At 45.3% G+C, this 22032-nt stretch overlaps 1 protein-coding gene across 3 annotated transcripts in view; it reads left to right on the plus strand.

Annotated features, from left to right (window-relative positions):
* Positions 1-21662, plus strand: part of NUP205 (nucleoporin 205) — a 94671-nt gene extending 73009 nt beyond the window's left edge. For all 3 annotated transcript variants that reach the window (XM_040438355.1, XM_040438361.1, XM_040438365.1), the window contains exons 34-43: positions 3437-3575; positions 3871-3997; positions 16421-16497; positions 16966-17094; positions 17281-17410; positions 17824-17990; positions 18075-18198; positions 19247-19372; positions 19457-19527; positions 21370-21662. In XM_040438355.1, the coding sequence (XP_040294289.1) occupies positions 3437-3575; positions 3871-3997; positions 16421-16497; positions 16966-17094; positions 17281-17410; positions 17824-17990; positions 18075-18198; positions 19247-19372; positions 19457-19527; positions 21370-21522 (1243 nt within the window). In that variant the 3' untranslated portion in view covers positions 21523-21662. The remainder of the gene's footprint in view (positions 1-3436; positions 3576-3870; positions 3998-16420; positions 16498-16965; positions 17095-17280; positions 17411-17823; positions 17991-18074; positions 18199-19246; positions 19373-19456; positions 19528-21369) is intronic.
* Positions 21663-22032: the final 370 nt, after the last annotated feature.

Raw genomic sequence — 22032 nt, forward strand, 5'->3', positions numbered from 1 at the left:
TTCCCGGATGCTGTGGCTTTGTTTCCACTCTCCTTAGAGTGCAACATGCAGCCACATTACCTCGGTTTTAGGCGTGTATTTTTAGTATCCCACGTGCTGGGCCCTATGGTGCAATCTGTGGCCCATACAGTTTCTTTATTACTGGGTACTTCCTTCCCCGGGCTCTAATCTGTGCTGCGGATGTTGGTACTTCCCTTTTTGGTTCTTCCATACATCTGCCACTCCGTTACTGTCGTGCTCTATGGTCTCCTTGTACTTTCTCAAGGCACTGTCTACAACAGGCCATCCTGGTTTAGCATGTACATGATAACCATATCTGGCAAGGGTGGGCCAGCCCAACCCCCACCTCTTCGGTCTAGTGCTACTTCTGGTGTACCCAGTATATGGCTGATCTGTTCTGATCTGGTGGGTGGTCCACATACAACCACGCTCCCTACACCATGGCCAGGTGGTTGTTGGCCTTTGTGCTAGGGTTGCTCTTGCCATCCCTATAAAATACTACTGTCTGCTGCACTCCGCGTTACCCCATATTATAAAGGAGTACTTGCGTTGTTTTCTATTACAGGGCGGACCATTCCTGGTGGAGTACAGTGCTCTCCACTGGATCTTCTTCTTGTTGGGGTACGTAGCTTGGTGAGCACCGGCCGCTGCAGCAGTTTTCGGTCATCACTGGATGTCCTCCGCCACACGGAATCCTTCTGAGGTTAGCGACATTATCCTCGCTGGACGTCCTTCCTGATGAGTCAGGGACAGAACCACTGAGCGCCACACACCTGCCTGGTAGGTGAATTTTCTGCTGATTGCTTTGGCATCGGACAGGGTCCCGTAGTTCCTTCTGGGTCCGGGTGTTCCCTTATATTCTCTGCTTAGTTGTACTATATGACAGAGGGCAGTCCCCTTGGACCTTGCTATTGTCTGCGCCTGTCAGGTACTTTCTCCACCTGGGAGTCTTCTGTATGTCGGTCGCAGCTGGTTTCTACATTTCGTGTAGTCACACCCGTTTCTTTCATGGCGACTTTGCCATTCCTTATGCATATTGGTGTCTGTCGATTTAGTGGTACAACCCAAGCCGCTGTACTTGCCCTCTCCAGGACAATCTATGCAGATTGCTAGCCACTATTCTTGGAATGGCTAGTTGTCCATGGCCAATTCCTTCCCCTATGGTGGTTCTTTTCACTTTTTCTTTTCACTTTTTCTTGGATATTCTGGCTTTTGTTGTCCTCTGGTGGTTCAGTTCCTGGTTCCTTGTGAGCCCATACCGGGTACTCCTTTCTGGAGTCCCTGTCCCCGTTCATTTGACCACACAGATTCTGTATGATAATCGTTGTTTGGGAGGGCCCTGGGTTGATTGTTCCCCTTGTGGGTTCCAATAGCCTTGTGGACCCCATGGGATTCGTGTCTATCTTCCCATCCTCCCACATCAAGTACCTGGTATTGAGTGGTTTAGTGCTACAGTTGCATTTCCACCTCATGGTCTCCTTCGGGAGGGACTTCCTCCTGTTTGTAGAACCTTCCTGCTTAGGCTGTTTGGAGTACTCTCCTCCTCCTCCCATGTCTCTCAGTCCAGTGTGTCCCTGCTGAGATTTCCTGGGCCTGCATCTGGTTCCCTTTTTCCCTGATACTTCATTTGGCCAGAGTTTCTCCGGTCTTGCGCTTCTCAGCGATATTTTGTTTTGCGAGGCTCGTTCCTCGTCTCCTGGTTTTTGGGATGCAGGTCTTATCTTTTCTCTCTTCCTGGCCTTTACTTACAACCCCCTCCCTTTCCAAGGGTTGGTGGTTTCCCTTAGTGCCTTTGGGGTTTTCACCTTTCAATAGGGCGCTTAACTTCATCACCTGCTTTGCGGTGAGGGGAGACCTGCTCCCCTCACATGTGAGCCTTGCTATGGCTTCCCTCACTCGTTTGGCCTTCTGTGATTCCATGTTTCCTTGCTCCCCTGGCCTGTCAAGGGTTGGCCACAGGGTTTTTGTGCTTTGGCCTGAGACAATTAGAATGTTAGGTAGCTCCAATACGCGGTGCTGTCCTACTTTCTCTCCAGCCTTTGGCTGAGCTGGGTGTTCCCCTTTGCCGCCTTCTTGCATTTGGGATTTTCTCCCAGGCATTTGTCCTGGGGTGCTGGCAGTCTTCACTGTTGCTTCCTTGGGGTTTCTCCCTTTATGAGACCTCTTGCCCATTCCGTGCTTTTCTCCTGTTGGGTCACATGGTTCTCCTGCACCCGTATGCCCAACCGGTGGCATGGCTGTTCATTTCCCACCCTCGGGGACTGCTTTGGGACGTCCCATGGTGCTGTGTCCCCCAATGCCATGCACGAGAAAATTTGATTTTTTGTACTCACCGTAAAATCCTTTTCTTGTAGTAGGCATTGGGGGACACAGATCCCACCCTATTTATTTTTATTTTTTTAACTTCCGCTTCTCCGGGCTGGTCTCTTGATCTTTCCCGGTACGGGAGTTGTTGGTTCCTTGCCTTTCTTCTCTCTCCTACTGCTTTTGGTACAAACTGATTAGCCTAGTGCTTGTGGAGAGGGTATAGCCCAACGGGAAGGAGCCAGCACTTTTTATGTCTAGTGTCGCCTCCTAGTGGTAATTGGACATATACCCATGGTGCTGTGTCCCCCAATGCCTACTACGAGAAAAGGATTTTACAGTGAGTACAAAAAAATCTAATTTTTGATGAAAACATGACAGTTACCCTTTAACTTTTGCATCTAAGGAGTTAATTTCTAACCTGGCCATTTAACTCTAAACCCAAGGAGTCATTTACTATTCTGAAATGTGCATAAATTAGGCATATTTCAGACGCAGATGGAGGCACAACACTTAGTTGCGCCGCAATCTGCGACTTCACCCCGCTCACACCGAGTCTAAAATTGTCGGCGGGGAAGGGGACAGGCCGGTAGGCCGTCTCTTTCACCATTTTCTACGCCGGTTTTAGGTGTAGAAAATGGCCTAAATGTAAGACAGCTTGGATGCTGGCTTACATTTTGAACTGGCACTGGATGCGCCAAAGTTATGAATCTGCCTGCGCCTCTTCATAACTTCGGCTGGGCTTCAAGTAAGACCGGCGTCTAAAACACCAGTCTTAATAAATGTGCCCCCCATTTTTTTTTTTTTTTTACAGCGGGATGTTGGCTGTTGGTTACAGCTGGCTCCCGCTAGTGATATCTGCACTATCACCATGGCATAATGGCATGGTGTTTCATGGAAATTGTGATGTACCATTGTGGCAAGGGTTAATAACTTGATAATAAAAACGTATGCGGTAAGTTCCTAAACTACCCCTAGAGGCAGCTGCTGACTGCCCCAGTTTTAAAATGTTATTCTATTCCTCTGATACATGCTCATGACTTGGCTCTGGCACTGGATATAAACTGCACAGTTAATCTAACGATGATGTTTATTATATGCAAGTTAATCTTGTATTTTCTTGTGTATTTAGAGTGTACGGAATGAGAGATACCCCTGTCTTCATCCCAGCACCGTTAGAAAGGTACAGGCAGATTCTGTTACCTGCGCTGCAGCTATGCCAAGTGATTCTGACCTCCAGCACAGCACAACATCTACAGGTGGCAGGACAGGTATGTGTCAAGACAAGAGCCACGGCCATGTATGCTGCAAGAAAGGTCAGATATTAACAGGTTTGTCCAGTGTAGACCTTTATGGCATATCCGCAGGATGACCACTGTTCACCAAGATGAGGTGGCCAAAGCGAGAGTGAATGGGATAGGTGGCTGGGATCAGGGGACCCTCATTTTGCTGATAGGTGGGGAGGGGTTCTTTTGCTTGTCGCACATTTTTTATTAACTCTGCATATGCCAGAACTTGTAATATAGAGAAAAGTGTTTCTTTCTAACTGCTCCTCTTTTCTGATAGGTGTTACAGTTCCTAATAGCTCATTCAGATACAATCCACGCCATTCTCCGAAGCAAAGAGGGCAGCCTTGGTTCTTTGCAGGAGCTGGCACTTCTTACCGGCATTATCAGTAAAGCTGCACTTCCGGGTAGGTGGTCATTTTCTCTTGGGAATTAATATGTGCAGTGTCTAGTGCAATCTCCTATATCCTCCTTTTTCATTTGATTCCTGCAAATATCCAGGGCCAGTAATCTTATGTGGATATGTGGATCTGAACTATTCATAATCCTGTTGTCCCCTGTTGAAATGTTAACCCTTTGGAAGCATCTGCTGTACTGTCAAGCACCGTAAAAGTGCAGCGCAGGGAAAACCAACCCTGTTATGACTATGTAGACAGAACAGTTTAAAGAGTATCTGTCACCATGATCAACCCTTTTAACCCCTTAAGGACCGGGCTCATTTTCACCTTAAGGACCAGGCTCATTTTCACCTTAAGGACCAGGCCATTTTTTGCAAATCTGACCAGTGTCACTTTAAGTGCTCATAACTTTAAAACGCTTTGACTTACCCAGGCCGTTCTGAGATTGTTTTTTCGTCACATATTGTACTTCATGACACTGCTAAAATTGGGTCAAAAAAGTTAATTTTTTTGCATAAAAAAATACAATTTTTACCGTAAATTTTGAAAAATTAGCAAATTTCAAATTTTCAGTTTCTCTACCTCTGTAATACATAGTAATACCCCCAAAAATTGTGATGACTTTACATTCCCCATATGTCTACTTCATGCTTGAATTGTTTTGGGAATGATATTTTATTTTTTGGGGATGTTACAAGGCTTAGAAGTTTAGAAGCAAATTTTGAAATTTTCAGAAATCTTCAAAATCCCACTTTTTATGGACCAGTTCAGGTTTGAAGTCATATTGTGAGGCTTAGATAATAGAAACCTCCCAAAAATGACCCCATTCTAGAAACTACACCCCTCAAGGTATTCAAAACTGTTTTTTCAAACTTTGTTAACCCTTTAGGTGTTCCACAAGAGTTAATGGCAGATGGAGAAACAATTTTGAAATTTATATTTTTTGGAAAATTTTCCAATATAATCAATTTTTTCCAGGAGTAAAACAAGGGTTAACTGCCAAACAACACTCAAAATGGGTTGCCCTGATTCTGTAGTTTGCAAAAACACCCCATATGTGGTCGTAAACTACTGTTTGGCCGAACGGTAGCACATAGAAGGAGGGGAACACCATATGGGTTTTGGAAGGCAGATTTGGCAGGACTGGTTTTGTTTATACCATGTCCCATTTGAAGCCCCCTGTTGCACCCCTAGAATAGAAATTTCAAAAAAGTGACTCCATCTAAGAAAGTACACCCCTCAAGGTATTCAAAACTGGGTTTACAAACTTTGTTAACCCTTTAGGTGTTCCACAAGAGTTAATGGCAGATGGAGAAACAATTTTGAAATTTCTATTTTTTGGAAAATTTTCCAATATAATCAATTTTTTCCAGGAGTAAAACAAGGGTTAACTGCCAAACAACACTCAAAATGGGTTGCCCTGATTCTGTAGTTTGCAAAAACACCCCATATGTGGTCGTAAACTACTGTTTGGCCGAACGGTAGCACATAGAAGGAGGGGAACACCATATGGGTTTTGGAAGGCAGATTTGGCAGGACTGGTTTTGTTTATACCATGTCCCATTTGAAGCCCCCTGTTGCACCCCTAGAATAGAAATTTCAAAAAAGTGACTCCATCTAAGAAAGTACACCCCTCAATGTATTCAAAACTGGGTTTACAAACTTTGTTAACCCTTTAGGTGTTCCACAAGAGTTAATGGCAGATGGAGAAACAATTTTGAAATTTATATTTTTTGGAAAATTTTCCAATATAATCAATTTTTTCCAGGAGTAAAACAAGGGTTAACTGCCAAACAACACTCAAAATGGGTTGCCCTGATTCTGTAGTTTGCAAAAACACCCCATATGTGGTCGTAAACTACTGTTTGGCCGAACGGTAGCACATAGAAGGAGGGGAACACCATATGGGTTTTGGAAGGCAGATTTGGCAGGACTGGTTTTGTTTATACCATGTCCCATTTGAAGCCCCCTGTTGCACCCCTAGAATAGAAATTTCAAAAAAGTGACTCCATCTAAGAAAGTACACCCCTCAAGGTATTCAAAACTGGGTTTACAAACTTTGTTAACCCTTTAGGTGTTCCACAAGAGTTAATGGCAGATGGAGAAACAATTTTGAAATTTCTATTTTTTGGAAAATTTTCCAATATAATCAATTTTTTCCAGGAGTAAAACAAGGGTTAACTGCCAAACAACACTCAAAATGGGTTGCCCTGATTCTGTAGTTTGCAAAAACACCCCATATGTGGTCGTAAACTACTGTTTGGCCGAACGGTAGCACATAGAAGGAGGGGAACACCATATGGGTTTTGGAAGGCAGATTTGGTAGGACTGGTTTTGTTTATACCATGTCCCATTTGAAGCCCCCTGTTGCACCCCTAGAATAGAAATTTCAAAAAAGTGACTCCATCTAAGAAAGTACACCCCTCAAGGTATTCAAAACTGGGTTTACAAACTTTGTTAACCCTTTAGGTGTTCCACAAGAGTTAATGGCAGATGGAGAAACAATTTTGAAATTTCTATTTTTTGGAAAATTTTCCAATATAATCAATTTTTTCCAGGAGTAAAACAAGGGTTAACTGCCAAACAACACTCAAAATGGGTTGCCCTGATTCTGTAGTTTGCAAAAACACCCCATATGTGGTCGTAAACTACTGTTTGGCCGAACGGTAGCACATAGAAGGAGGGGAACACCATATGGGTTTTGGAAGGCAGATTTGGCAGGACTGGTTTTGTTTATACCATGTCCCATTTGAAGCCCCCTGTTGCACCCCTAGAATAGAAATTTCAAAAAAGTGACTCCATCTAAGAAAGTACACCCCTCAAGGTATTCAAAACTGGGTTTACAAACTTTGTTAACCCTTTAGGTGTTCCACAAGAGTTAATGGCAGATGGAGAAACAATTTTGAAATTTCTATTTTTTGGAAAATTTTCCAATATAATCAATTTTTTCCAGGAGTAAAACAAGGGTTAACTGCCAAACAACACTCAAAATGGGTTGCCCTGATTCTGTAGTTTGCAAAAACACCCCATATGTGGTCGTAAACTACTATTTGGCTAAACGGCAGGACATAGAAGAAGGGGAACGTCATTTTTGGAAGGCAGATTTTGCTGGACTGGTTTATTGACACCATGTACCCTTTCAAGCCCCCTGATGCACCCCTAGAGTAGAAACTCCATAAAAGTGACCCCATCTAGGAAACTACGGGATAAGGTGGTTGTTGTTTTGGGACTATTTTTGGGGTAAATTTGATTTTTGGTTGCTCTATATTAGTCTTTTTTGAGGCAATGTAACAAAAAAATGTAATTCTAAAATTGTTTCTACATTCACTATTTGGTTTTGTGGAACACCTAAAGGGTTAACATAGTTTGTAAAGTAACTTTTGAATACCTTGAGGGGTGTAGTTTCTTAGATGGGGTCACTTTTTTGGAGTTTCTAGTCTAGGCTACATCAGGGGGGGCTTCTAATGGGACATGGTGTCAAAAAAAAAACTGTCCATCAAAATCTGCCTTCCAGAAACCATATGGAGTTCCCTTCGTTCTATGCCCTGCCGTGCGGCTATATAGCCATTTACGACCACATATGGGGTGTTTCTGCAAACTACAGAATCGGGGCAATAAATATTTAGTTTTGTTTGGCTGTTAACCCTTGCTTTATTACCGGCAAAATGGATTCAAATTGAAATTTTGCCCAAAAATTGGTGTTTTGGCACAGTTTTTATTTTATATTTTTAACACCGTTCATCCGAGGCGTTTGGTCAAAAGTTATTTTTATAGCGACGACTTTTACGCACGCGACGATGCCCAATATGTATGGCTCTCAGACTTTGGAGACACTAAGCAGGCATCCTAAAACTGCGGCCCTCCAGATATTGTAAAACTACAATTCCCACCATGCCCTGCTGATGGCTGTAGGTTGTCTGGGCATGCTGGGAGTTATAGTTTTACAACATCTGGAGGGCCGCAGTTTGAGGATGCCTGCTCTAAAACTAATATTTTTTGGGGAAAGAAAAATTGTTTCCGTGTCTCCAAAGTCTGAGAGCCATAGTGTTTTATGTTCTCTAGTGGACTGTTGAGGATTATAAAAATTTAGTACTCCATGGAAGTGTGATACTCCCTGAAGCAATTGATAATGCAGAGGCCCGGATGATCGGGGCAAGTGTCACATTGAGTAGTGGTGTCCTTCCGTATCCCCCTCTTGTGACACACTCTGCACTTTTTTTGGGTTCGTCCCTTCTTTCCAGTATGGGGGACCACACCTGGAAAGTGTTGGCCAGGGACGATCCGGGCGCCTCCAATTCCCGAGGTACTCCGGCCTGCTCTTTCCCGGTCCGAAAAGATCAGGTCTTTGAGGACTGCCTCATAGAACTGGAGGAATGTCCCTGTGCTGCCAGCGCTTCGGGATAGTACAAAAGAGTTGTACATGGCAACCTGTACCAAGTAGACCGCAACTTTTTTGTACCATGCCCGGGTTTTGCGCATGGCGTTATATGGCGTGAGGACTTGATCAGAGAGATCAACTCCTCCCATATACCGATTGTAGTCGACGATACAATCGGGCTTGAGGACCGTTGCCGCGGTACCTCGCACAGGGACAGGGGTGGTGCCGTTACCGTGGATTGTGGACAGCATAAGGACATCCCTCTTGTCCTTATACCTGACCAGCAACAGGTTTCCACTGGTAAGGGCACGGGTCTCACCCCTGGGGATAGGTACCTGGAGGGGGTAGGCAGGGAGGCCGCGTTGATTTTTCCGCACGGTCCCACAAGCGAACGTGGATCTGGCGGCAAGGGACCTGAACAAGGGAATGCTGGTATAAAAGTTATCCACGTACAAGTGGTAACCATTATCCAGCAGTGGGTACATAAGGTCCCACACGAGTTTCCCGCTAACACCCAGAGTGGGGGGACATTCTGGGGGTTCAATACGGGAATCTCGCCCCTCGTACACACGAAATTTGTAAGTGTACCCTGAGGCACTCTCACAAATTTTGTATAGCTTCACGCCATACCTCGCCCGCTTTGTGGGAATGTATTGGCGGAAACTGAGTCTCCCCTTGAACGCAACGAGAGACTCATCAACCGCGACCTCCCTTCCAGGTACGTAGGCCTGCTGAAATGTGGCCCCAAAGTGATCGATGACCGGCCGTATCTTATACAGCCGGTCATAGGCAGGATCACTTCGGGGGGGACATGCTGCATTATCGGAATAATGCAGACATTTCCGGATGGCCTCAAACCGGTGACGTATCATGACCATACTGTACAGTGGGGTCTGGTAGAGTATGTCCCCACTCCAGTATTGCCTGACACTGGGTTTTTGGACTAGACCCATATGCAGCACGAGGCCCCAAAATGTCCTCATTTCGGCTGCACTGACCGGCGTCCAGCCACCGGGTCTAGCCAAAACTGAGCCTGGGTTTTGAGCGACGAACTGTTGGGCGTACAGATTCGTCTGCTCCACCATCAAATTCACCAGTGAGTTACTGAAAAAAAAACTAAATAGTCTATTTCAGTAAACCCCACTGTGGGAATCTGGATTCCAGGATTGCCAGCAAAATCCGGAATCTCAGGCTCAAAGTCCACTGGGGGACACCAGCTAAGTTCATCGGCAGGGGGCTCCGGTGGACTTATTTGGTGGGCCGGGAAACCAGTACGAACCCCAGGGCGGCTCGTACTAGGGTGGGCCACAGGATCCCTAGCATGTGGGGCCCCTGGCTCCGCCTGGCGGCGTCTCCGCCGCCTTGGTGGCTCATCGTCATCAGATGATGATGAGGAGGATGCGGATGACAAAAGGAATGTGGGGTCATCCTCATCCTCACTGGGGCTCTCAGAGTCGGAGGCAATCTGGGCGTATGCCTCCTCGGCCGAGAACATCCGGTGGGCCATGGGTGTGTGTGCGTGTAGGTGTGCGTGTGTGGCAAACTTTATTATATGTGCGTGTGTGTGGGGGCAACGGGTGTTCGCGTACTAAAAAGTCCAGGCAAAAAAATGGGCAAGTGTTAGAAAAAAAAAAAGTTAAAACTTGCTGATCAGCGGTACAACGCTGATCAGCGGTCGGTGGGGTGGTGGGGCGGGCGATGCGCTAACAGTGGACGGACGCTAAAAAGTGCCGGCCAGTCAGCGCACGCAGAAAAAAAAAAGTGGTGGTGAGTGGGGGTGGGGGGTGCTGGTGGGGGGTAGGTGGGGGGGGGAGGCAGGTGGGGGGGGGGGGGAAGTGGCTGGTGGGGGGTGGGTGGGGGGGCAAGTGGCAGGAGGGGTCTGGGTTAGGGTTAGATGGAAGTTTGGAATAAAAGTACTTTTTTTTTTTTTTTTCTAACTTACTTTTCCCTTCTTTCCCTGCCTAACGGTGCCTCTCCCTCACTGACCCTAACCTACCTGGGTGGCGATGGGTGCAGGAGGGTGATGGATGCCGATTAGGGGGACACAGGAGCTCGTTCTGGACGGTGCTGCACGGTCAGGGTGCTGGACAGGAAGAGGAGGGGAGAGAGGAGCGCAGGAAGTTTGAATCTCGCGCCTCTCTCCCCTGCACCAATCAGCACCCTGGACAGCGGCATTCAGCACCAGGGCCAGCACCGCCTCTCCAAATCCTCGGACTGCGATAGGTGGTGTATAATTACGCCACCGATCGCAGTCTTTTTCCGGTTCATCGGGTCACAGGACACCCGAATGGACCGGAAACGCAGAAAACCGCAGGTCTGAATTGACCTGCGGTTTTCTGCGATCGCCGATACGGGGGGGTCAAATGACCCCCCCCCCTGCATTGTTACGGGATGCCGGCTGAATGATTTCAGCCGAAATCCCGTTCCGATTAACCCCTGCGGCGCCGGAGTTCCGATTTTAAGTCAGGACGTACCGGTACGTCCTCGGTCCTTAAGGACTCGGGAAATAGGGCGTACCGGTACGTCCTAGGTCCTTAAGGACTCGGGAAATAGGGCGTACCGGTACGTCCTAGGTCCTTAAGGGGTTAAACCAGTCACACTGCCTGTTAGGTTTGATCATGGTGTATAAATTGAGCACTATGTTGCTGCAAATGGATGTGCCATTGCAGTATACTTCTTTTTTTTTTAAATTAAATTAGGTATTCAGAGCAATGAGGGGCTAACCTGGCCCCTTGGCCACAGCTTCACCTACTCCTCTCCCCCATCGCAAATCGCCTCTCCCCTATATGGCGCAAGCACTGAGGCTGTCCTCTGTGCTTGCACAGTTCAGATCTCAGCTGGGAGAGCCTCCTGGGATCAGTCGCATATGCTCCTATGAAGTCTCTCCAGTTCAACTGCTACATTTCGAAGAGGAGTAGGTGAAACGGTGCTCTGAGGGGATAGACCAGCCCCTTGGTGCTCTGATAACCTCATTTGCATAACACACTAATAATTATGCTGCAACATCAGATCTCTTTGCAGCAATATAGGGCTTATTTTATCCTCTATGATCATCCCTACTAAGCAGTATGGCCATAGACTTTACAGGGATTTACCGGGGTGCAGTCTGAACACTCATCACGGCTGCCAGCCAGGTAAGTAATGATCTGATGCTTCCACAGTCGAGTAGTTATGCACCTGGCTGGTGACCACAGGTACCTTCCTAAATTTAACTGTGCTTCCATCCCGAGGCAATTGGAGCTAGCACTGGCCACCACAAATGGACAGCTTCTGAGGAGGTATTTCTCGTGAATGGCATTGAGGGACACAGCACCATGGGTATATGCCCAGCTGCCACTAGGAGGCTCACACTAGAAAGGAAAAGTGTTGGCTCCACCCAAATGGGCTATACCCTCTGCACAGATACTAGCCTCTCTCAACGATCAGGTCTCAGCCTTGTCTGTTCTTTTCCAAACGCTTTTGGCTTCTCAAGTGAAAAGCTTCCTTCAGGGGGTGGCTCATCGCGCCCCTCCCTTCCGTTCTCCAGTGGAACCATGGGATTTGAATCTGGTCTTAGATGCCCTTCAGTTCTTTCCCTTTGAGCCATTGAAGGAGATCTCCCTTTCTTACGTCTCTTTTAGCCACTTCACATCCGGGCCATTTCCCCCTTCTTGACAGCCTAATTTTGCAAATCTGACGTGTCACGTTATGTGGTAATAACTTTGGAACGCTTTTACTTATCCAAGCCATTCTGAGATGGTTTTCTCGTGACACATTGTACTTCATGACAGTGGTAAATTTGAGTCTATATATTTTACCTTTATTTATAAAATAATCCAAAATTTACCAAAAATTATGAAAAACTCGCAATTTTCAAAATTTCTATTTCTCTGTTTTAAAACAGAAAGTGATACTTCATAAAATATTTATTACTTAACATTCCCCATATATCTACTTTATGTTGGCATGATTTTGGAAATGTCATTTTAATTTTTTTAGGACATTAGAAGGCTTAGAATTGTTGAAGCAATTAACATTTTTGAGAAAATTTCCAAAACCCACTTTTTAAGGACCAGTTCAGGTCTGAAGTCACTTTGTGGGGCCTACATAGTGAACACCCCCCCCCCCCCCCCCCCCCCCCCCCCCCCCCCATAAATGACCCCATTGTAGAAGCTACACCCCTCAAGTTACTCTAAACTGATTTTTACAAACTTTGTTAACCCTTTAGGTGTTCCACAAGAATTAAAGGAAATTGGAGATTACATTTCTAAATTTCACTTTTTTGGCAGATTTTCCATTTTAATCCATTTTTTTTTCTTTAACATATTGAGTGTTAACAGCCAAACAAAACTCTATATTTATTGCCCTGATTCTGCGGTTTACAGAAACACCCCACGTGTGGTCGTAAACTGATGTAAGGGCACATGGCAGGGCGCAGAAGAAACAGAGCACCGTATGGTTTTTGGAAGGCAGATTTACCTGAACTGGTTTTTAGATATGCCATGTCCCATTTGAAGCCCCCCTGATGCACCCTTACAGTAGACACTCTAAAAAAAAAAAGTGATCCCATTTTGGAAACTAGGGGATAAGGGGCCAGTTTTATTGGTACTATTTTGGGGTACATATAATTTTTAATTGCTCTAGATTACATTTTTTGTGAGGCAAGCCAACCACTGGCACCGTTTTTATTTTTTACAACATTCATCTGACAGGGTAGATCATGTGCTATTTTTATAGACCAAGTAGTTACGGACGCAATGATATCAAACATGTCTACTTTGTTTGTTTTACATAATAAAGCATTTTTGAAAAAATATATGTTTTTGTGTCTCCATTTTCTGAACGCCATATTTATTTTATTTTTTTCTGCCGATCGTCTGGTGCAGGAGCTCATTTTTTGCATAAAGAGTTGACGTTTTTATTGGTACCATTTTTGGGTACATATGATTTTTTTAACATTCATTATTTCACTTTGTTTTAGCACAGTTTTTATTTTTTTACAGCATTCAGTGGTTAGGTCATGTGACATTTTTATAGAGCAGATCGTTACGGACGTGGCAATATCTAATATGTATACTTTTACTTATTTATTTAAATGGCTTCTGCCGATCAGCTGTTTGAGAAGGCAGCGGCGCTCCAGGAAGCAGCGGCGCTCCAGTGGCCTTCTCACTGTTTACCGCTGGCCCAGTGACGTTACGACTAGTATCAATTGGCCTGGGCGCGTCTAAGCTCTGTTCACTTGAATGGAGCTTAACCCCGCCCAGGTCAGTTGATACTAGTAGTGCCGTCACTGGGCCAGCGGTAAACAGTGAGAAGGCCGTGGCGCCCCTGGAGCGTCGCTGCCTTCTCAAACAGCTGATCGGCGGGAGTCCCGGGTGTTGGACCCCTGCCAATCAGATGCTGATGATCTATCCAGAGGATAGATCATCAGTTTAAACAAACTGCAGAACCCCTTTACGTTTTACACAATAATAGCATTTTTGAAACACAAAAAATTATGTTTTAGTGTTTCCGTAGTCTGAGAGCCTAGAACAGGCACTTTTACACTGCCGCAATCCGATTGGTTAGTCTGCACAGACTAACCAATCGGATCGATTGCCTGCAAGGGACCACTCTGATTGGTCCCTTGCCGGCATTACTGAACTAAAGAGCTGCCATGACGTCTATACACGTGCTAGCTGCACGGGGTATGTGCAGCTAGCACGTATATAGCCGTATGGCAGTCGGGAAGGCGTTAATGTTTCAATGTTCTGAGAGCTATAGTTTTTATTTTTTGAGCGATTTTCTTATGTAGGGGCTCATTTTTTTCGGGATGAGGTGACTGTTTTATTGACATACACCTGATCACTTGGAGTTGCACTTTTTGTGATGTTTTTTTTGTTTTTTGGTGTTTATCGGATGGGGTGGATCATGTGATATATTAATAGAGTCAGTTGTTACTGTCTATTTTATTTAATTTTTTCTATTTTTAACTCTTTTTTTTTAAACTACTTAATTAACTTGCAGGATGACAGGCCGAACTGGATGGACAAATGTATTTTTTCGGCCTTATGTACTATATAATTGGGGGATTTATTTTTATTTTTTTTACATGTGAAATGTTATTTTTTTTAAACACTTTATTGTTTCATTTTTTATTTTACACTTTGCGTCCCCTATAAGGTCACATAAGACCTCTGGGGGACATTTACTTTCCCTTTTTTTTTTTTTTTTTTTCTTCACCATTGATTTCTCCTGTAACTGGGGCTGACATAGTAGCCCCAGTTGCAGGGGAAATTCAGCCCCCAGAGAGGCTGTACAGCCTCAGTGCAGAGCTGATCGAGGTCTATGGAAGACCCGACAGCTCCTGCACTCTCCTGGCCCTGGCGGTCACATGACCACCGGGCCAGGACGGGAAGCGATTTGTATACACATCACTCGCTGAGCGCTGTGTATGCAGCGACTTTTAGAGGCAGGGACACCTGGGAACTGTCCCTGCCTTCTCTCTGGGGTGAGCGGGCCCCCCCGATCGGCAGCTGCCATCTCTGAATGGACATTCCAGAACGTCCATTCAGAGAAAAACATCCACCCATAGGACGTTTATATCCTATGGGTGGATGTAAAGTGTTTAAGGTTGCCTTTCTGGTCACGATTACCTCCATTCGCAGAGTCTCTGAGCTGGCGACGCTCTTTTGCCAGTCCCTCCTTTTTTGTTTTCCGCCAGGACAAGGTTGTCCTGCGCCTGATTCCCTCCTTTCTCCCCAAGGTGGTTTCCTCCTTCCACATTAATGAGGAGATTGTACTGCCTTCATTCTGTCCCAATCCCTCTCAACCCAGAGTTGAGAGAGTGGTCTCTCCACGGTCTTGATGTGGTCCGGGCGCTCCGGCTGTATCTCCAGTTAACTGAGTCCTTCCGTCGTTCTGACTCTTTGTTGTCCCTGAGGGCTCACATAAGGGCTTACAAGCTTCCAAGGCCACCATCTCCTGTTGGATTCGGTTTGCTGTCAAGGAAGCCTATGTGGTGAAGGGTCGTGTTCCCCCATTCAGGTTGACCTCTCACTCCACTAGAGCGGTCGGGGCATCCTGGGCGCTCCGGCATCAGGCCTCTGCTTCCCAGGTCTGCAAGGACGCCACCTGGGCCTCAGTTCACACCTTCTCCAGGTTTTACCACATCCATTCCTTGGCCTCTGCTGACACCAGTTTGGGTGGCAAGGTTCTGCAAGCGGCGGTGCGTTATGTTTTTTGCATGGCTGTCTCTTCCCACCCTTGGGGACTGCTTTGGGACGTCCTGTGGTGCTGTTTCCCCCAATGCCATTCACGAGAGAACTGGATTTTTGTACTTACCGTAGAATCTTTTTCTTGTTGGATGCATTGGGGGACACAGATCCCACCCTTGATGTTTTTTCTTCGTTCAGTTTACCGGGACTCTTGGATATTGGTCCTCTTCCTGGTTTAGGATGTGTTGGCTTCATTTTTCATTCTGGATTTTGGTGCTCCTACTGCTTTAGTACCAACTGGTTAGTTTAGTATCTGTGCAAAGGGTATAGCCCATCTGGATGGAGCCAACACTTTTCCTTCCTAGTGTCGGCCTCCTAGTGGCAGCTGGGTATATACCCATGGTGCTGTGTCCCCCAATGCATCCAACGAGAAAAGGATTTTACGGTAAGTACAAAAATCAATTTTTTTGTCCTGCTGGGGCATTATTTTGTGCTGCACTGTGGTATTTGGCTCTGCTGGGGCAGTATCTTGTGCCACAATATGGTGTTGCTGGCCCGGCCTACTTGTGGACCCGTCTACAACATGGGAAGCTTTTATTTATTTTTTCCAGGGCCACTTTAAGTTCCCAATATGCCCCTGCCTGGTTTACTAGGGTTGATCATCATGATAAATGCTCTTTAAAAGTTGTAGAAGAACTGTATCCTTAAAGGGTTAAAGAAAATATGCTCATTTTAGCGATTCCATGCATCTAATAAAAATGACGTTACTTTGCATATAGTAAAGCTATTTAACTGGTCAGATATCTGATTTGTTCTTGGTCATTAAGGAGCCATCACTGTCCATCTTAACGTTATTAATTTCATATTCTTGTCCTGCAGAGGTGGTCAATGATCTGGGTTCTGTCTTAAATGAGGGTCCCATGATCGAGCTGCACGGACATGTTGGTCGATTTCAGGTAACGTGATTACAGTTCTTTCCTCGCTATGGATTTCAATAGAAGATGGTAGTGGTTGTTATACCAGTACATTAGGAGAACACAGGCAGATATCAGCGTTCTGCAGCTATTGAGGCTTTTTAGTGGATGAAAATAAATCTGATAAACATTATATAAAGATACTTAGTAGACAGCTCGGTGTAATACGGTGTAGCATGTCCTAATGGGACCACCCCTGTCTATAAGCCCTCTTACAAAGAGGTTCCTGCTCCGGAGGACTCAGTGTGAATTATGTATTACATGGTCTCTCATTCGAGTGGCCACTTTGTAATACCACATTTCTCCTGCAGTGGCCGCTATAGGAGAAGTGAGCCACAAACTGAAACTTCTCTCAGTGATGAAACCTGATCACCAGATTTTATTATAAAATTTCTTCTACTATTTTTATCTGTGTCCTAGTGATTGCTCATTATACATCTTGCTTTTCAGCGCCTCTGCCTGTCTTTGTTAAACCGCTTTGGGGGTTCCGACAAACTCCGCCAGCTCAGTTTACAGGACGATGGCCCTTACGAGGATGGTGTGAGCAAGAAGGACGACATGGAGCTGGCAATGCAGCAGGCAAGTGAGCTAGCCAGGGACTCTGTCACTTTATCTGCACATAATACCCATTGAGGGAAATTATTCCATTCTACCCTGACTCCTTGTCTGATACCTTTCCTCCATTGTGTTCTATGATGAACATAGCTCCTTTCGTTAGGTGAATAGTTGTTACCAGTTTTTTATGAATTTTTTTTCTTTTTGTAGATCTGTTCCAACGTGATGGAGTACTGCCATACGCTGATGCTGCAGAATTCCCCTAACCTCCAGCAAATGGTGTGTCTCTTCACCCCTAGCCTGTCTGAGAGCGGCAGCAGCAGAGATACCTCCAGATTAGGCAAGTTGTGGGTATACCTTATGAGAGCTTTATATACAGTCAGTTGTGAGAAGTAATAGGACTTGAAAAGAAACATCAGGAATTTCTTTAGGTGGGGAAAGCTGACAAATACCCTTCCTTCAGTAGCTGTGCCTGGTAATGCAGCTCCGTTCGATTAAAGGGAATGAGATTGAGCTGCAATACCAGGATCAGCCACTACCAAATGTCAGTGCAATGCCTAGCCTAGTAACCAATGAAGGGGCCATGGCACCCATCTGAGCAGTCAGCAAATTGGTGGGGCTGCCAGGAGTCGACTCTAACCAATCAGATTTTCAAGGCGCATCCTAAGGATATTACAATACTGAAGTCTCCCAAGAACCCTGGCCTACTACTGTACCAACTGAAATTATTTTTCTGCTTTTTTTCTGCTGCAGAAAACCAGGCATCACTGTTTCCGTCCTGGCGACTGCCCAGTTTGGGTATTGTGTTGTCTCTGTTGAAGCAATGCTCCAGTGATTTCTTCACATACTACGACATCCACCGACAGAGCGTCGGCAAATTACAGAACGTGGAGCAACTCCCCCCAGATGAGATCAAAGAGGTATCAGCCAAGCTGTTCTCTGTGTTTTTACTACCCCATTCATACAGATCCTTCATGTTTTTTGTATTGTGTTTTTTATTCTAGCTTTGCCAGTCTGAGACACCAGTTGGAGTAGATAAAATATCAACCACCCAGAAGCATTTACTGGCAAGACGGAGACTGGTGAAACTCATCAATAGCAGAGCTAAGCTGTTGTCCGTCTGCTGCTGTATCCTTTTTTCTGTGTTATAATACACGGGGGGGGGGGTCAAAGCACTTGTTCACTGAGAAATTATTAAAGTAAAAGGAAGTCTAGGAAACACCTCCCCCGCCCTCCCTAATGATCATCACATGTCTCCAGGTTGAGAACCTTCAGAGACATATACATCCATATGTCTCCATACACCTCCAAGGATAAAGCAGGCTATCCTTTGGGACTGTGACCCTGTTCTAAGAGGAACTCTGCAGCGGCTGTTCAAATTGGCTAGTTAAGAGTCCTGATGAGGACAGTTTGGTTTCACAACCCATGAAACCCAGGTACACAGTGTTAAATGGATTGTTCACCCTGGGGACCTTTTCTGAAGAGCCATTCAATGTGGCCAAACCCACATTATAATCATACTTACCTGTTTCCCGCCACCATTGCCTTCTTCAGGCACCACAGGTCTCGGGTCTCCCAGTGTCAACAGCTGGTTTGACATGGGTTTTGTGGCCACTGCAGCCAGTCATTGATGATGTGTCCATAGATCACATGACCCAGTGACATGACGAATGGGTGACAGGTCACCGCTGTGGCCAGTCATTTGCTGCAGCGGCCACGTGACCCGAGTCAAACAAATGTGAGATCTGCAGAGCCCATGGGAGAATAATCGAGCAGAAAACCCAGGGGTGAGTGAGGATCAGGAAAGTAGAGGGGGGGGGGGGGCAGTACGCAGAAGAGGTCCCTAGGGTTAAACAAACCTTTTAAGCCTAGTGACATTTCTTTGAAATCCTGTGTCATGCCCCACCCCATCAAGCTCTGCACTTGACATAAGTGTCTGGAGTTTAACTGGTGCCAGTGGGTTTGTATCGGTGAGATTAGTAAGTATGTGATCACCAGTCTATTCCTACGTTATCTGGACTGCTCCCTTTAGCAGATGTATGTATTCATGGTTCATCCGTTTTGTTTGTGACCTTGAGGGTCACAGCCTTGTGGAGGAGAAGGAGTAACCTTTTATGCTGGGCCACTCATCTGTGTATATGCATCACATGTTAACCTTAACCATTTGTTGTAATAGATATCATAGAAACATGCCTCTTCATCTTATGGCGCCACCTAGAGTACTACCTGCTTCAGTGCACACCAAGTGACGGCCAGGACTCCTTATTCTCCAATGCATCTTTTACCAGCAGAAGATTCCAAGGTAAATTCTCATGAGTTGCCAGAAGAGCGCAGACAAGTGTTGGAAGCTGGCTACTGAAAACTTAACATTTGTATTTCTTGGCAGACACACTAAATGGCGAGCGTAATGCTGACCTCAGGACAACGAACAAACTGAGCCAGCAGGACATGGAAATGGTGAGAGAGAGATTCTTCTTCCTCCCTTAGTTATATAATTGTGAATAAAGGGCCACTAACCACTGACAGTTTTATAATAGTTCAGTAACATTTTAAGAGTAGCAGCTGATAACCGGCGCATGCATGGATGTAAATATCTCAGGGGGCATTTAGCATTGGAGATATGATGTGACTTAAAGAGGATGTCTCATCTCGGCGTTACTAAGGCAAGATGAGACACAGCCCCGACCACCTCCCGGCCGGGAAACCGCAGAGGGCATCTGAGCCGTGCATGAGAGCTACTGAAACAGTGTAGTACAGCAAGCTATGCTGTTTCCCATCTGGGAGGTGGTCGGGACTGCGTCTATTCTCGCCTTAGTAATAGTGAGGTGAGACATCCCCTTTGAGGTCCCCATACACATAAGTGTGCTGGCTGCCAAACCCACCGACCGTTTAATGTGTATGGGGAGACCCAGACTGTCGACCAACAGATGATGTCAAGGAGAGAAGGATCAGGTGAAGTGAATATTCTCACACAATCCTTTTGTTCTTCTGGGAGATAAGTCACTGCCAGATCGTTCAGCCAACCGATTTTTACATGTGTATGACCTCCTTCTAAGTATTGATAGTTTATTCAGCCTCTCCGCGGTTTGAAATGGCTGATAACAGGGAGCAATATATTGCACACCTACTAAGCAAATTCCTTTACATTTACTCAGATTTCCTAGATTCTTATACTGTAATGCTTTTTCTGCCTCATTATTGCTATTGCCAATTGTATAGGGGTGCGGCTAGTCAACTTATTATTTTAAAGGGTACCTCCAGCAACGCACCTCATAGGACATGCACCTAAAATAATTTGAATCTTACCCAAAGAGGCAATGACATGCCTGTGTGACCTACAAAGGGAACTTGGTAGCTAATGAAGACCTGTGATCACAGCAGCATCAGCACTGATTAAGGCAGACAGTCTCTGCATTTGGAGGGGCAGAGTAGAAGTGGCAAGTGTAATGTGAGCTAGTATGTGTACAGTGGGACCTGTGACTGGGCTGCAGCTTCATTATATCGTGGCAGACTAGCTTCCTGTTAGTGAATTAGGGAGAGTGAGAATTCTGCAGCACAAGCAGCTGAGCTTTGAAAGGACACACTTCATTAAGGTGTTGTGAATTAGGATTGAAGAATGTTTAAAGGGGTTGACCACTGTATAAGTACTTTCAACTATATAGTGGGAGGTAGGGTAAAAAAAAGTTTCCTAATATACTTTATAAAAAAAAATCCGAATGATAATGTTTTTATAATGAGCCCCACCCCCTCATCCCCGCTCTGCGTGCAGCCAGTTCGTCCATGGCTGCACGCGACATGGAGGAGCTTTAGAGAAAGATCATCCATGGCTTTATTCTAACTGCACATGCGCTGCTTTTGCTAATAAGAGCAGCGCATGCCCAGTCTGCCACTGGCGTGCTCTTACTTTTCTTCCCACTCCGAACTCTGACAGGAATAAGCCGGTTGTAGAGATAGAGTTGGAGCAGGGAGCGTGCCAGTGGCAGGGGCAGACTGGGCATGCGCTGCTCTTATTAGGAAAAGCAGCGCATGTGCGGTTAGAATAAAGCCATGGACGAGCTTTCTCTAATTCTAAAGCTCCTCCATGTTGCGTGCAGCCATGGACTAACTGGCTGCACGCAGAGCGGGGCTCATTATAAAAACATTATCATTCGGGTTTTTTAATAGAGTATATTAGGAAACTCTTTTTTACCCTACTTCCCACTATATAGTGGAAAGTACTTACCGTATATAGTGGCCAATCCCTTTAAGTACAAAATGAGAACACCCGTTTAATACTACAGTTTTTTTTTTTATCTACAGCTTCAGAGAGAAGGTGCAAACCTCTTTGGGGAGTCCTTGCAGAAGAGACTGCTGGATATTGAAAGCATGTACTGTAAAGTGCGATCTCGGCACAGCTTCATCCAGGCCCTGCTCCGGAGGATTAGAGGGCTCCTACGAGTATCTAGAGCCTGAGCAATTCAGAGAAAAAATAAAAATCGCAAAAAAATAGAAAAATCAAGATGTTCACAATAAATTTTGTACCTTCTAAGTTATGGACTATCTTTTCCACTTTTCCAGATTTCTGAAAAATAAATGCCATTTTTTTATTGCCACTGAAAGATTAAATAATTCCTTTTGATATAGTTGTTGTTTTGGGGTATTGGAAATGGGTGTACCTTCTAATTCCTTTAATCCAGCATCTAATCGTCCAGAATGTCTGATTTTCCTACACATAGCTGCAAAATAATGTTTCTTAAGACCAGACACAGGAAACGAGGACCGAAATTCTGTGATGAGTAATTTTAAAAATATTTGTTTGTAGGGGTGAGAGCTGCATTTTTCTTATATGGAGCTCCCAATTCACTCCTAGATATAAATAAAAATATTCTGTTTTCCTGGAGCCACCACTAGAGGGAGCTTACTGAAAGAGAATTTGCTTTTGTCAAAAGATATGGTATAAATCCATTTACATTGAGCTCCCAC

The sequence above is a fragment of the Bufo bufo genome, chromosome 1 (assembly GCF_905171765.1).
Source record: "Bufo bufo chromosome 1, aBufBuf1.1, whole genome shotgun sequence".
NCBI classification, from domain to species: domain Eukaryota; kingdom Metazoa; phylum Chordata; class Amphibia; order Anura; family Bufonidae; genus Bufo; species Bufo bufo.